This window comes from Hypanus sabinus, chromosome 4 (assembly GCF_030144855.1).
Source record: "Hypanus sabinus isolate sHypSab1 chromosome 4, sHypSab1.hap1, whole genome shotgun sequence".
Lineage (NCBI taxonomy): Eukaryota > Metazoa > Chordata > Chondrichthyes > Myliobatiformes > Dasyatidae > Hypanus > Hypanus sabinus.
In genome coordinates, this window is record NC_082709.1 from 112,797,165 (window position 1) to 112,812,461 (window position 15,297).

Below are 15,297 nucleotides of genomic sequence, written 5' to 3' on the forward strand. Positions count from 1 at the left end.
TATGAGATTTCAGTCCATTTATGGCTCTTGTATTTTGCTGATAAGGCTGTTGTCCTGGAGAAGGTGGTCACTCTCCTGGTAGAAGAATCTCCAGTATTTCTGCTTGTTGCTCATGAGCCTGAGATATATTTTGTCAGAGAAGTTTCTGAAGGGCAAGCAGTGCAACATTCTCACCGCTCCAGCACCCCAGGTTCGATTCCGACTTCCACTGCTATTATTTGTTTTTGAGGCGTTTTCATGTCTTCCTTGTGACCCCATGGATTTCTCCAGTTTTGTCTCGCATTGTAAAAGTGACCTGGTTGTTCAGTTAACTGCCATTGTAAATTGTTCCTAGTGTGAGTGATTGGGAATTGTGGACAGAGGGGAGGATCTCCAGGAGCATCGGCGCGATGTCTATTTTGCCCCCTGCTCTACTCGCTTTACACCTGTGCCTGGGTGGCTCCAACATCATGTACAAGTTTGTTGACGAAACCACTGTTGTGGGCTGTATCAAAGGGGTTGATGAACTATCATACAGGAGGGAGGTTGAAAACTTGGCTGAGTGGTGTAAGAACAACCTCCCTCTGACTCAATGTCAGTAAGAGCAAGGAATTGATTGCAGACTTCAGGACAGGAATCCAGAGGTCCATGAGCCGGGAGGATCAGAGTGGAGAAGGTCTTAACTTCAAACTCCTGTGAGTCGCTATCTCAGAGGACCTGTCCTGGATCCATCATATAAAATATTATTGTCAAAAGGCACGACAGCACCAATACTTCCTCAGGAGTCTACAGAGGTGTGGCTTGTTAGCGAAAACCTTGGTGAACTTCTATGGATGTGTGATGGAAAGTGTGCTGACTGGCTGCATTACTGCCTGGTAAGGGAGCACCAATGAGTGGAAAATCCTACAAAAGGTAGTGGATTCAGCCCAGTACGTCATAGGTAAAACCCTTCCGACTATTGAGCGCATCTACATGAAACATTGCCGTAGAAAAGCAGCATCCATCATCAAAGATCCTCACCACCCAGGCCGTGATCTTTTCTCGCTGCTGCCATCGAGTAGATGGAGCCTCAGGAATTCCACCACCAGGTTCAAGAACGGTTACTACCCCTCAACCATCAGGGCCTTGAAGAAAAAGGGATAACTACACTCATTTGAGGACTTTGTTATGTTGTTTTTTCATGCTCGTTATTTATTGCTATTTATTTATATCTGTATTTGCACAGTTTGTTTACAGTTAACAGTTTCTAGTGTTTACTGTTTAGTTCCTGTTCCATAGATTTGCTAAGTATGCCCGCAGACACAGAATCTCAGGGTTGTATGTGGTGATGTTATGTACCCTGTTAATAATTTTTTTTCTTTGAACTTTTAAAGAGAGGCAAGTATAAAAGAATACGTTAGATGGATTGATAGATGTGTAGTTGACAGCTGGCATAGACATGATGAGCCCTGTGGCCTACTTCTGTTGTACAGAAGTACAATGACCGTGGAGTACACAGATCTGGGGTGGCATGACATTTTTTCCCCATTTAGTGAAGTGCTGTGACCTGTAAACGGTGGCAGCAATGATTCAACAGAGTTATTCTTGCATCCATTTAGAGATTTTGGTTGTTGGGAAAGTGCAGGGCTTAACGGGATAACTTTTTTTTGAAAATGAGCTGAAGGTCACTGCTTGCTTTGACGTTAAGTGGGTCTTCCAGTGAATGAATTCTCGATCAGGCGTCTCACTGGAAAAGTTAGGGTTGTACTGGCTTTTGTTGGCGCGTTCAGCTGTCCAGCAGCTGATTTGAAGTTTAGTGATGACTTGGAGCAGAGTTACAGACCTGTGCTTCTAGATTTTGAAACCATTATCACCATCTCCTTTTCCTTCTGGACAGAGAGGGAAATTGGTTCACTCTGTTTCTATAGGTCCTGATTGATGAGACTGTTGTGGGAACTCCAGATTTAGGGGTAAGAGGTGGCTAAGGCAGTCGGCAATCTGTGCCTTCTACCACTTGGGCAGGGCTTCTGTGCATACTGGATTTGTGGTTCCCAAACTTGTAGTATTAAGACAGACATAGAGTAGATGGTCCCACTCTTTTTCCCCAGGCTAGGGGAATCTAAAACTAGAGGGCACAGGTTTAAAGTGGTAGAGAACCTGACGGGGAAAGTTTTTTTTTCCACACTGAGGTGATAAGCAATATGTGAACATGCTGGCAAAGGAAGCAGTAGAGGTACATACAATTACAATGTTTGAATGACAGGTACATGACTAGAAAAGGTTTAAAGTGATGTTGGCCAAACGTGAACATCTTGTTTGGCATACAAGAAGGGCTGAAAGGCTCTATGAATCTATGTTCCTCCGCATGGCTCAGATGTTCCCAGGAGAGGCTGCACTTCTCTGTTAGAGTTTGAACACAATCTTGAATCTTTGTCTCTGTCCATCTGATAATCTCCTATTGTGACAGAGCTCAGAACAACATGTCTACTTAAGGAGCCTAAACTGGCCTTTGCCCAGTTCAGTAGTTGTAGATCTGATTGGAATTGAGCCCCTAAACTTAAATTAGCAACAAACAGCAATCAACCAACAACAGGAGGGCTGGAGGAGAATACTTTCTTTCTTTTTACAATATTTTTATTCAGAAGAAAAAACAAGATTTACAGAGTGCAACACATAGATACATCTCAACATAACTTGTGTACATTCATATATTATAATAGAATTGATCAAAATGTTATAGCATAACACATAAAGGTATACCACTCTGTAATCAAAAATTTAAAGATAAGTCATACATCATAAAAGAAATTTTTAATATAAAAAAGTCAACCCCCTACCAACTACCAATAAAAAAGCTGATGGATGATAATGGATAATTAGAATAAAAACATATTCACTTAAGAGAAGATAGAAATATACATAAAAGTCTGTACACTGATAAACTTTATAAATTGGAAAAGTAATTTAGGAAAGGTCCCCAGATATCATAAAAAGATTATTTCGAATTTAGGACTGAGCAGCGGATCTTCTCTATATATAAATAAGACATAATATCACGTAGCCATTGAAGATGTGTAGGAGGGGTAGATTCCTTCCACTTAAGCAAGATTTCTCTCCTTGCTAAAAGAGAGGTAAAAACTAAAACCTATAGGTTAGGAGTGTTTAAAGTTATATCTTCATTTGCAATAATACCAAAGAAGGCAGTAAGGGGATTTGGGTCAAGTTGGATCCTAAAAAGTTGTGAGAAGGAATAGAATACTTCCCACCAAAATTTTGCAATTTTAGGGCAAAACCAAAACATATGAATTAAAGAGGCATCAGCAGAGTTGCATTTATTACAAAGTGGAGAAACGTTCAGATAAAAACTGGACAGCTTCTGTTTAGAAATGTAAGCTCTATGAACCACTTTAAATTGTAGAAGAGAATGATGGGCACAGAAAGATGATTTATTAACCCGTTTAGGAATTTTATTCCATCTTTCATCAGAAATCTGACAATTTAGGTCATCATCCCAAGCTTTTTTTATTTTATCTAAAAAGTCTTGTCTAGAATCAATCAACAAGTTATAGATACCAGTAATAGAACCTTTAACAAAAGGTTTTAAATTTAAAAGATTGTCCAGTAAATTTTTATCAGGACCTATAGGAAAAGTAGTTAATTGAGAACATAAGAAATCTCTAATTTGAAGGTATCTATAAAAATGTGTTTTTGGGAGTGCAAATTTAGTTGACAATTGGTCAAATGAAGCAAGAGATCCTGAGATAAACAGGTCCCAAAAACACTTAATACCTAGTTCATCCCAATCTTTAACGACTTTGTCAGTCATGGAAGGGATAAAAAAATAATTAAGGAGAATGGGAGATGATAATGAAAAATTCGCTAAACCAAAAAATTTTCTAAATTGAGACCAGATCCTTAAACTTTGCTTAACAATTATGTTATCTGTTGTTTTATTTGCTGAAAAAGAAGAGCATGATCCAAGAAGAGAGACAATAGAGGAATTTTTTACAGAATTAACTTCTAAGGAGACCCATGATGGGCAATCTTTATGATAAATATAATAGGACCAAAAAGTAATATTCCTTATATTGGTAGCCCAGTAGTAAAACCTAAAATTGGGTAAGGCTAATCCACCCATCTCTTTATTTCTTTGTAGGTAAACTTTACTTAAACAAGCTTGTTTATTATTCCAAATATAAGATGTTAAAATTGAATCTAAAGAATCAAAGTAGGTCTTAGGAATGAAAATAGGTAAAGCCTGAAAAAGATATAAAAATTTAGGAAGAATCTTCATTTTAATTGAATTAATTCAGCCTATTAGGGATAAAGAAAGAGGAGACCATTTCGAAAGAATCTTTTTCACATAATTCAATAAGGGGTTTAAATTTTCTTTAAATAAGAATTCTCCGCAGTCTGGTGTAACATTCTTGCTGAAAGGGTAGTGAAAATTGATTTAGTAATGACTTTCCAAACAGAACATGATTGGGACAAAGGAAATGTTGAGGAAGACCAAATAACTGGGATATGGCTCAGTAGTTGCTTCCAGGTTCCAACATGGGCTTGACCAGTGAATTGCAGTGCACTCTGTAACCTGCGGTAATATTGACACAAATGTCTTTCCCCACGTGCAGGCAGCAGGTTGTATTTGGAAGACATGCTGGATCCCTTCCAGGTCACTGTGCACATCATCACTGACCCAGGCGGTGCAGCAGCCCTGCAGAGTGCTGTTGACAGCCTAGTAACGTGGATTAACCCTGGCCTACAGCTCTTCGTTGCCTCTGAGCGTGGCTCCTCGCTGCTGCCAAGGGGCGGGACTGGCATGGACCAACCAGCGCTGGCTGTGATCGTCTTTGTCCATGAGGAGCGTGGAGAGCAAGTCTGGCGGCTGCACAAGTGCTTCCTGAGCCCTCCCTGGAAGTACCATCACACGGAGCGCATCAAGGACAGGACCCTCCCTTGCATGCCCAGCAACCAGGACTTTTTCACCCTGGCTGACCACCCCATCCTCTGGGCCACCAGGCAGGTGCACTATGAGAAAGAAGTCGTCCGCCTCTCCCTTTACTGCAGCTTCGACAACTTTGCCGACACAGTCAGGATGTACCAGCTGATCTTGAGGCGCAAAGTATCGAAGCGCAGGACGGACGCTACGTTGTTCACCGTCTATTCCAGCTCGGATGTTGAGATTCAGCTGTCGCTGAAGAGACTGCCGAAGGGACGGTGCCCCGTTTCCAGACAGTCAGCTGTGCTGGAGTTCAGAGTTGATGACATAGGCAGCCTGGTGCCCCTCCTGCCCAACCCCTGCTGCCCAATCAGTGAGAGACGCTGGCAAACTGAAGACTATGACGGAAACAAGCTCCTGTTACAGGTAAAGTTTCCCCTTTGTGCGAGGAAGCTATTGATATTTGGTTTATTATTGTCACATGTACCAATTTAGTTTTGCAAGACATCCATAGAGATTGTTTCAAATCTTTCAGGTCCCACAGGAGAGGATTATTGGCTGGAAATATTGCCAAGACACAAAGAGTGTCTTTGTGGAGGAACTCGGCAGGTCAGGCAGCAGCTAGAAAAGAAAATGGGCAGCTGATGGTTCGGGCCAAGCAATCTGAGATAGTAAAGAGCAGGATCCAGAATAGTGTAACTAAATACAGTGCAGGGGCCATGACAAAGAACACGAGGTGGCCACTTTATTAGGTACCCCTGCCCACCTCGTTAGATATTTGCATTAATCAGCCAATCATATGGCAACAACCCAATGCATATTATACAGACTTGGTCAAGAGGTTCTGTTGTTCCAACCAAGCATCAGAATGAGGAAGGAATGTGACTTTGATCATGGAATGATTGGTGCCAGATGGGATGGTTTGAGTATCTCAAATTGCTGATTTTCTGGGATTTTTCACACAAAGTCTCTAGAATTTACAGAGACCAGCGAGGAAAAACAATAACATCCAGTGAGTGGTAATTCTGTTGGCAGAGAGGGGTCAAACTGACAGGAAGGCAACAGTAACTCAAATAACCACTCACCACTGAAGTGGCCACTGAGCATAGATTGTGAAACCACTGCCTTCCCAACCGTTGTTTCAATGTCTTTTAAACTCTCATCTTTCACCTCAGATGGCTGAAGAAGTTTGGTGTGGGTCCCCAAATCCTAAGAACTTTCTACAGGGGCACAATTGAGAGCATCCTGATTGCCTGGTATGGGAACTGTACTTCCCTCAATCACAGGACTCTGCAGAGAGTGGTGTGGACAGGCAAGCCCATCTGTAGATGTGAACTTCCCACTATTCAGGACATTTACAGAGACAGGTGTGTACAAAGGAACCAAAGGGTCTTGGGGGACCAGAGTCACCCCAACCACAACTTGTTCCAGCTGCCACCATCCGGGAAATGGTACTGCAGCATAAAAGCCAGGACCAACAGGATCCGGGACAGCTTCTTCCACCAGGCCATCAGACTGATTAATTCACACTGATACAATTATATTTCTATGTTATATCGACTGTCCTGTTGTACATACTGTTTATTACAAATTGCAAATTTAGATGGAGATGTAACAGAGATTTTTACTACTCGTGAATATGAAGGATATAGGCTTTAAATTCAATTCAATTCAGCACAAGGTTTATTCGGAAGTCTTTAGGAAAACAAGATAAAAGCTGTTCTTGAGCCTGGTGGTTTGTGTTTTCAAGCTTTAGTATCTTTTTCCCAAGGAAGGGACTTTTGTTTAAGGCACTCTAGCTTTCTGATGCCAAAGTTTATAAAATGGTTACTGAAACTTCCAGTTCTGGGAGAGTGATAGTTTTACAGCATGAAAACAGGCCCTTTAGCCTGATTCATCCATATTGACCACAATGGTCATCTAAGCCAGCCCATTACCTGCATTTCGCCTGTACCCCTCAAACTTCCCTACCCACTGTTCCAATATCTTTTAAACTGTCTCATCTCTGGATCAGCGTCATAGACATGAGGGGCAGCTCCTGCTCAGAGGGGCTGTTTTCTCAATGCAGGCATTTGCCACATTACTGTCCCACTGCCACGCACAATCACTGGGCTATCAGGGTGGGCTCATTTTATGGGCAAAGGTTCAGTTTGGTGACCCGAATGCTGTCAATCCCTCAACGACATGAATTAAACAGATTTGATGGCCTCTCCATCAGTTACACTAATCCTGCTCTCATCCCATTTTAATCTCTTTCCCCCTCCCCCATTCACATCAATTCCCCCCTAGATTTTCCCCACCAGAGGCAATTTAAGCTACCAACAAGCTAAACTTTTTCAATGTGGGAGGAAACTGGAGCCCCCATAGGAAACTTGGGTGGCCACGGAAAGTACACGTAAAGGCTATACAGATAGCAACTGAGGTCAGGATTGCACTCGAGTCGCTGGCTGAGGCTGTGAGGCAGCGGCTTGTCTGTGTCTGTCTGTCTCCCTCTGTCTCAGTCTGCACAAGTACTTTTTAACTTGGTGTTAATCATTTGCCACACTTAGTCATCGGAGATTAGCTCTTCCTGCTTGGGGTTGTAATCTTGGGTATTGTCATGGCTTTTCCTTCTAAAATAACCGGGCATTAAAAAGAGTGTTTTTTTTAAACTGGCTTTGAAAGTGAGCTGAACAGGCCCGGCAGGGATCATGTGATGAAACATCTAGGGATACATTCGGCTGTAATGAGCACGACGAAGAGAGACCATTCAAGTTTGGCTTGAAACCAGGAGTGTTATTTCCCAAATAAAAACCATCCCAGCTGGAAATGAATCATCTGTGAGTCTGTTAAAAGTACAACAAAGTTTAGTCCACCAAATCCCTTCCTCCCTGCACCCCCACTTCCTACCTGCAGAACTTCAGTTTCTCAGCCCCATATTCTCACAAATGTAGCCACTTTATGGTATTCTGACTTGGACACAGTATGTTGATTTTTGTTTTCTGGGTTGCATAGAAGCACAAAAGGTTAAACTGATTTTTTTTCTACAGCTCTGCAAACACCCATCTGCCTCCCACCCCCATCATGTCAGTGACTTGCCCTTCATCTGCCTCCTGAGTCAATTCTGCTGCCCTCTCCTCAACCTGGTCTCTCACACTCATTGCCACACTGCTCCCTGTGTAATGGTCCATGGGTTAATGACAGCTTTTCTGCACGTTACCTACCTTAACATTTCATGTCGGTGCTCTGCCTTGGGGATTTGTGGAGTTAGCTGAGGGAGCCCAAGTTCTGGAATGTTCCACTGGTAACTTCAATGGAGGAAAGTGGCTGCAGGAAACATCAATATTAGTTTTTTAAAAACAATTAGAAAAGTCTAAATTAACTATTTTTTACTTTTAAGTCTTTGAAAATCTGTTTCATCATTTCAGCAATTTTAGCTAATTTGGAGCAATACCTTTTCACATTTTTGGGGCAATTCTTTTTTTTTAAATCCCTTCCTCACACTCCACATGGAACTATTTCAGGGAGTCATGCACAAGGCCTTGTTGCAAGAGATCAGCTCTCAGCTGTAACATACTGCTATCCAAAATGCTTCGGCTTTACGTCAAGCTCCACTCAGTAGTCAGCAACCTGTTTGGCAGCTCATCACAGACCTGCTCTCCTGTGTACAATACGTTTCTTCAAGGTGGTCCTTCAATCTTCTGAGCATTAAGATGTTTATGTAAATCCTCCAGAGAAGTGTTACTGCAGATTCCAGCGCCTGAAGTTTCTGGTCCCCCCACTTCACCGCAGAACGCAAACTGGGATGTGATAGGTGGAAGAGGTAAAATACTAAAGGTTGAATCTTGGGTCCTCATTCCAAAATCATCCACTTTTCTCTTAAAAAGTTCCTCAAATAAGGGTCATGGCATAAGACTGCTACCCTTCAGGTAGGATGTGCGTATTTACTGCCTTCCTTGATGGTCACTCAGTGGTTAGGGTATTTTGATCCGTTGTTAATGCCACAGAGTAACTCAATGGTTCGAGATGGTGAGTAACACCTGCTACTATTTTCTCTCTCTGTCTCTGTACAGGTGCAGGATTTATCTGGAAACTTGTGGAGAGGGCAGGGAGTTCCTCCGCTCGCCAGGGTAAAGAGTGACCGCTTTGCTCCTTCCTGCACACTCCTCTCTCAGTGTGTGGGCTGTACACCTGAGAGACGCTCACAGCGTCAGCCGATCAACTGCAGGCCCCGTCTGGCAAGGGGGCTCGGCCGCTTCCAGGGGAAGTCCCAAGAAGATCTCTGGGGTGGTGACCACGGAGACAACAGACAGACCCGTAGCACCTCTGGGTATCCCCGGGCAGCCCGGCGCAGCAAGTCCCTGTTCTGCCTGCCGACCTTCACTGGGTCCGTTTCCCCTTCATCTTTCTTGCCGCTGAGCGAGCGCCATCAGCCAACGGGCGTTGGCTCCGCAGTCACTGCCCTGGACGCGAACAGTGCAGCGGAGATGGGGGTGGACACATGTCTGGCCACGATGGACAGTCGCAGCCATGGCTTAAAGGCCGCACATCCTCCCCTGCGGAAAACCAGCAGGAACCCAGAATCAGATGCCTTCAGTTGCTTCTCTTTGGCCAGCAAACCCCTTCCTCCCTTCTGCAGAAGGCCCTCTAATTCCTCCCCTCACTTGCAAGATTTTCCCCCCTCCGTTCTAAGCCCTCGCACTCCATCTCTCCGGGCCCCTATCGTGACTTCTTGGCTCTGCCACAAGGTGAAGCAACCCTCGTCTCCGGTAGCAAACAGTGCAGCTGAGAACAAAGGGTGTCTTCAAAACCAACTGTCAGCCCTTTCCCTCGATGCAGAGCAAGAGTTTTACATCTGAGCCACCTTGTGGACCCAGGACACTATCCTGATATCAGCATGGTGAATGAGCAGCAGGCATCAGGTTACCCTGCTCCAGTGCGATTGATTTGCAAATCAAAGCTGAGACAGTCATTGAGCTAGTCGCTGATTGCGCATCGATCCTTGTACATAGCATTTTTATAGCAATCTCCTGGTTTAGTTGCATTAGCATATCCAATCGGTCTACAGTTGCGTATCACAAGTACATCCGCCACTATCGTTTCTACCCATTGACTTAATCCTGTTCTAATCTACATCTCTTAGCTACCTCTCATTAACCCACCATTGTCTTCTACATTCTTAAGATTTCATTCTCCTACTAAATTGGGTACGTGCATAGCAAATAGCAAGTTAAAAGCTGACTACATAGTTTTGGTTACACAGCAAACAATGCAACTTTTATACTCCAATAATATCCCTTGTTTACCAACAATGTTACGTGGGGCGCAGCCTCCGGTATCCTGTACCATTTTTCTAAAAAGGTGTTCTACCTAACTTGTAAAGCTGCCCCTTGCTTTCCAATGATCACAGCCTCCCCTTCCAGGTGCTGTTGGGTACATGCCTCCAGGTGCCATCTCTCCTCTAACTCCCTGTTCTGAGTCTCGTCAAAAATCACTGTACAATGTAGATCAGATCTGGGCATTACAGCCCTGGGTAATATAGCCTGCACGCCCTTTTTCCATTTTTCCCAGGTTTCCTGAATCTGATCTGCGATGTCTCCTATCCAAAAGACATTAGCCTTCTTGTCTTCTCGCACTATCAATTGAGCCCCTGCTCTTTCCACACTCAGCCCATTTCTGGTGCATTCTAATTTTAATTCCAGTTTCAATAAGGCATCTCTGCTTAACAAATTAATTGGAGTTCCTTTAAATACTAGCACCGGCAAAACAATTCCTTTATTTCCCATTCTCAACCGCACTGGAGTCGTGCACTGTGTCAACTGTGTTTTCCCCGAGAACCCTACCGTCTTAATAAACTCTCCTGACATGGGAAGGTGAAGGGCATACTGTGGCTGTACACAAGTGTATGTGGCTCCAGTATCTATCATCATTGGTGTCAGTTGCCCTTCTAACATAACCTGAACAATGGGTTCCTCGTCTGCCTCTCTTGTTATCATTGGGTAATGCCCCTTCCCACTCAAGTTCTCGGGGCACCCCTAATACCTTGCAGAGGGGTTCACAGGTCCACTTGGGCCTGTGGGGGCTGGTCCTTGGCAAAACTTTAGTTCCCTTCTTATCAGTTCCTGCTGGTGTGTGACAGGCCATGGTGTAAACGGACAATCTCTTCTCATGTGACCTGGCTGATTACATCCCCAGCACAGTCTCTCTACCTCTCTTTCCCCCTGTTTCCTCACTGGTCCCCTCTGCCCATAGCTCCTCTGTCCCCTTCCTTGGGACTTCCAGTCCTGTCTGGGCTGTTTGAATTTAGTCTGTTTATTTCTATGGTATAACCGATACTCCTCATACTCCTTTTCCTCTCTCAAGTATTTCCTCCGTTCAATCTCTTCTTTCATTTCTCTCTTTGCCCGTTCCACCTTTATCCTTTCTGCCTGTATCTCCTTCCATATCACCGCTTTGTCCTTCTCGTATTGTCTTTTTTCCTCCTCATTATCCCAAACTTGTACTTCTCCCTGCATGTTTACTGTTTCCGTCAGCAGGGGGCACTGCTTAGGGGTTCCTTCCTCATTATAGGGAGGGGGCTTTTCTGTTTCTTTCACATCCGGGTACGGAGCTGAAGCCAGTTTCTCACTGTACCCTCCTCTCTCTCTAACAGGCTGTTTCTCCAGCACCTTAGTGTCTTCCTCACTTGTAATCAATATTCTACCTGTCCTCCTCAGCCTTTCCCCCTCCGTTCTGAAGAGTTTTAGCACTTCTCGTTTTTCTCCATTTCTCGTTCTCTTTCTTGCCCTCTTTTCTTAGATTTATCTTTTGGTTTGTAATTTTTAATTAGTGCCTCCATTTCATCGCACAAGCTTCCATCAAACATTCCTTCTCTTGGCTATTTTGTGACCAGGTTTTGGGTTCTCTTTTCCCATTTTTCTGAAGTTTTTGTGATCTCATATCTATTTACTGGGATTTTTTTGCTCAGAATCTCTACTGCCATTCCTTTACCTGTCATGTTTTTCTCTCTTTTTAAGGTATTTCATAGATGCACAGTTCATTTACTGGATAATATTATTTACTCTAATTCTATGCCTAGTCTATCATCTATCTACCAGCGCTTTAAACTATATATTGGACTGTCCTTGTTTCCGATTCTGTTCTGCCCGAATAGACATCTATTCAGGGTGGTATCCACAGAACTTTCTCTTTGCACCTCGTCTATTCAGACCCTTATCACTTACGGCAGTATCCACGAGGATTTTCTCAGATTGGGTGCAGGTTATTCTCGAGATGGAGGGCAAGAATCCAGATGTTGTGGTCCATGTAGGGACCAATGACGTGGGTAGGATGAGTGAGGGGGTCCTGCGTAGTGAGTTCAGGGAGTTAGGTGCAAAGCTGAAGAGCAGGACCTCCAGGGTAACAATCTCAGGATTGCTACCTGTGCCACGTGCGAGTGAGGCAAGGAACAGAAGGATTATACAGATTAATACGTGGCTGAGAGGATGGTGCAGGAGGGAGGGCTTCTGGTTTGTAGATAATTGGGCTTTGTTCCAGGGAAGGTGGGATCTGTTCCGAAGGGACGGTTTACACCTGAACTGGAGTGGTACTTCTAGTGCTTCTTTGTGGGGGGGGGTTAACTAAATTTGCAGGCGGCGGGGATCCAGAGTGTGAGGGAGGATAGCGAGATGAAGAATAAAGGACAGGTGGGGACTACACAGTTCCGGAATATTAAGTGTGTAGTAGAGAAAGGTGAGGCGGAACAAGTGATAAGGAAGACACATGTACAGAGGGATGGTCTGACGGAACATGGAGTTAAATGTGTTGAAAGAATAAGTAAATTTAGAAAGGACAACAAAACTCTAGGGGCGTATAGCCCGATGGGAGTTCGGGGAGCTGGGTTAAGCACAACAGGCAGCGATTCAAACAGAGAGAGGAGAAATGGGCTAAAAATTCTATATCTGAATGCATGAAGTGTCAGAAATAAGGCGGATGAGCTTGAAGCCCAGGTGCAAATGGGTAACTATGAATTTGTTGGGATAACGGAGACATGGCTGCAGGGAGATCAGACCTGGGAAATGAATGTACAAGGGTATACAAGCTATCACAGGGACAGAAATGTGGGCAGAGGGGGTGAGGTGGCCCTGTTGGTGAGGAATGAGATTCAGTCCTTTGCAAGAGGGAAAAAGGGTCAGGAGAAGTAGAGTCTGTGTGGATAGAACTGAGGAACAGTAAGGGCAAAAGGACTCAAATGGGTGTTGTCTACAGGCCACCAAACAGTAGCATGGATATTGGGTGCAAGTTGAATAGGGAGTTAACATTGGCATGTGACAGAGGTAATGTCGCAGTAGTTATGGGGGATTTCAACATGCAGGTGAACTGGAAGAATCAGGTTGTTGCTGGACCACAGGATAGGGAGTTTGTAGAGTGCCTACGGGATGCATTCTTGGAACAGCTTGTACGAGAGCCGACCAGGGACAAGACTATTCTGGATTTAGTGTTGTGTAATGAACAGGATTTGATAAGCGATCTCGCAGTAAAGGAGCCATTAAGAGGTAGTGATCATAATATGATCAGCTTTTATCTGCAATTTGAGAAGGACAAGGGCAGCTCGGAGGTGTCAGTGCTGCAGATGAACAGCGGAAACTATGGAGTCATGAGGGAGGAGCTGGCCAAAGTTGACTGGACAGATAGCCTAGCACGGGGGTCGGCAACCCGCGGCTCCGGAGCCACATGTGGCTCTTTTACGTCTGTGCTGCGGCTCCCTGTTGCTTTGGGAAATAATTGGTTGTGGCGACCCTTTTCCTGGCACATCCGAACCGACTCACAATTAGATAGCCTACGGGGGTTTGCGAGCACAGAGCTTTGGAGCCTCTGCGCCATGGGGGGGGGGGGGGGCAGGTTGAGGGAGGCTTAAAAGTGAGGCTGAAGATTTCGAATAAAGTTTTTTCCTTCGACTGCAGTTACCGACTCCGTGTCATAATTTTAGCGCTGCGTGTAGCACACCGCTACATGGTCAGTATTTAATTAAAATGTATTTTATGTTAGTTTGTTAGTTTTTGAAATGTAAATCTAAATTTGAAGATTATGGTGATCTTGTACAATCTAAATAAGACGTCGTGGCGACCCATTTCCTGACACATCCGAACCGGCTCACAATTAGCCAGCGTTCAGGCTAAGGGAGATAGCCTACGGGGGTTTGTGAGTACGTGTCTTTTGCAGCATCCGCGCCCATGGGGGGCGGGTTGAGGGAGGCTTAAAAGCAAGGCTGTTTAGTTCGAATAAAGCTATCTTTGACTGCAGTTTACTGACTGCGTGTAGCACACCGCTACAACGTGTTTTTATCGCTGGCTGTCCAGAGGGGAGGTGCTGAAACGCTTTGTCGCGTGTCTGGAAGAAGTGAAAACTTTCCTGGGCAGCAAAGGGCTTACCTTTCCTGAGCTGGAACAGCCAGAGTGGCTGGAAAAGCTACACTTCATGGTAGACATGACAGCGCACCTGAACACGCTGAACACAGCTCTTCAACGGGGTAAGGACGTACAGCCCTGCACATGTTGGAGGATGTTTTGGCATTCGAGCGCAAGTTGACGTTGCTTGCCAGAGATTTACAGAAAGGCACATTGTCTCACTTCCCCAATTTGAGAGAGTTCAAACAAGGTCACGACATGATAAATTCGGAGTATTTACATTCTGCAATCATCGCAATGCAAACATCGTTTGGGAAACGCTTCTGTGAGTTCAGAGAGGAAAAAAACACATTATCCTTCCCGGTCACTCCCCTAAGCATCGATCCATCCCTACTGAATACGACTGCATTGTCAGGTGTGAGTCAACCTGACCAAGGATGATAAATATTTTAATTGCCTATTATTTTACGTATATTCATATGTTTTCATTGTTCAGTGAAATAGTCCTTTTATTTTTCAGGTTGACAGCTGGCTGACGTTAGTTTTGGTTTGCTGCTGGTGGCAAATTTAAGTTTGGCGTTTTTCATAAATAAAAGAAGGACTCAAATAGCTGTTGAGTATTTTACTTAAAAGTAACCTTCAACCCAACGTCTTTTTTTCGGAGTTCAAAATGTTTTTGTTGCATGCAGAAATGTAATTTCGTTTTCTCTGCAGGAGTTCATCAATTTCATAAATGCAACACATTATAGTTTGTTTATACATAGCATAAAGGCAAAACAAAACGTTGTATGCAGTGTTATTTCATTTTAAATGTCAAATGGGTTTTGCGGCTCCCAGTGTTTTCTTTTCTGTGGGAAACGGGTCCAAATGGCTCTTTCAGTGGTAAAGGTTGCTGACCCCTGGCCTAGCAGAAAAGAACAGCAATGGCAGGTATTCTTGGGAATAATGCACAAGGTGCAAAATCAGTTCATCCCCCAGAGAAGGAAGGATTCAAAGAGGGGAAAGGGGCCACAGTGGTTGACAAAGGAAGTCAGA

At 44.1% G+C, this 15,297-nt stretch overlaps 1 protein-coding gene across 1 annotated transcript; it reads left to right on the plus strand.

Annotated features, from left to right (window-relative positions):
- Positions 1-389: 389 nt before the first annotated feature.
- On the plus strand, positions 390-14,427 carry LOC132392158 (protein FAM124A-like). Its single transcript, XM_059966008.1, has 3 exons — positions 390-546; positions 4,590-5,323; positions 8,950-14,427. The coding sequence occupies exons 1-3, from the start codon at positions 390-392 to the stop codon at positions 9,733-9,735; spliced, it is 1,677 nt and encodes a 558-aa protein (XP_059821991.1). The 3' UTR covers positions 9,736-14,427.
- Positions 14,428-15,297: the final 870 nt, after the last annotated feature.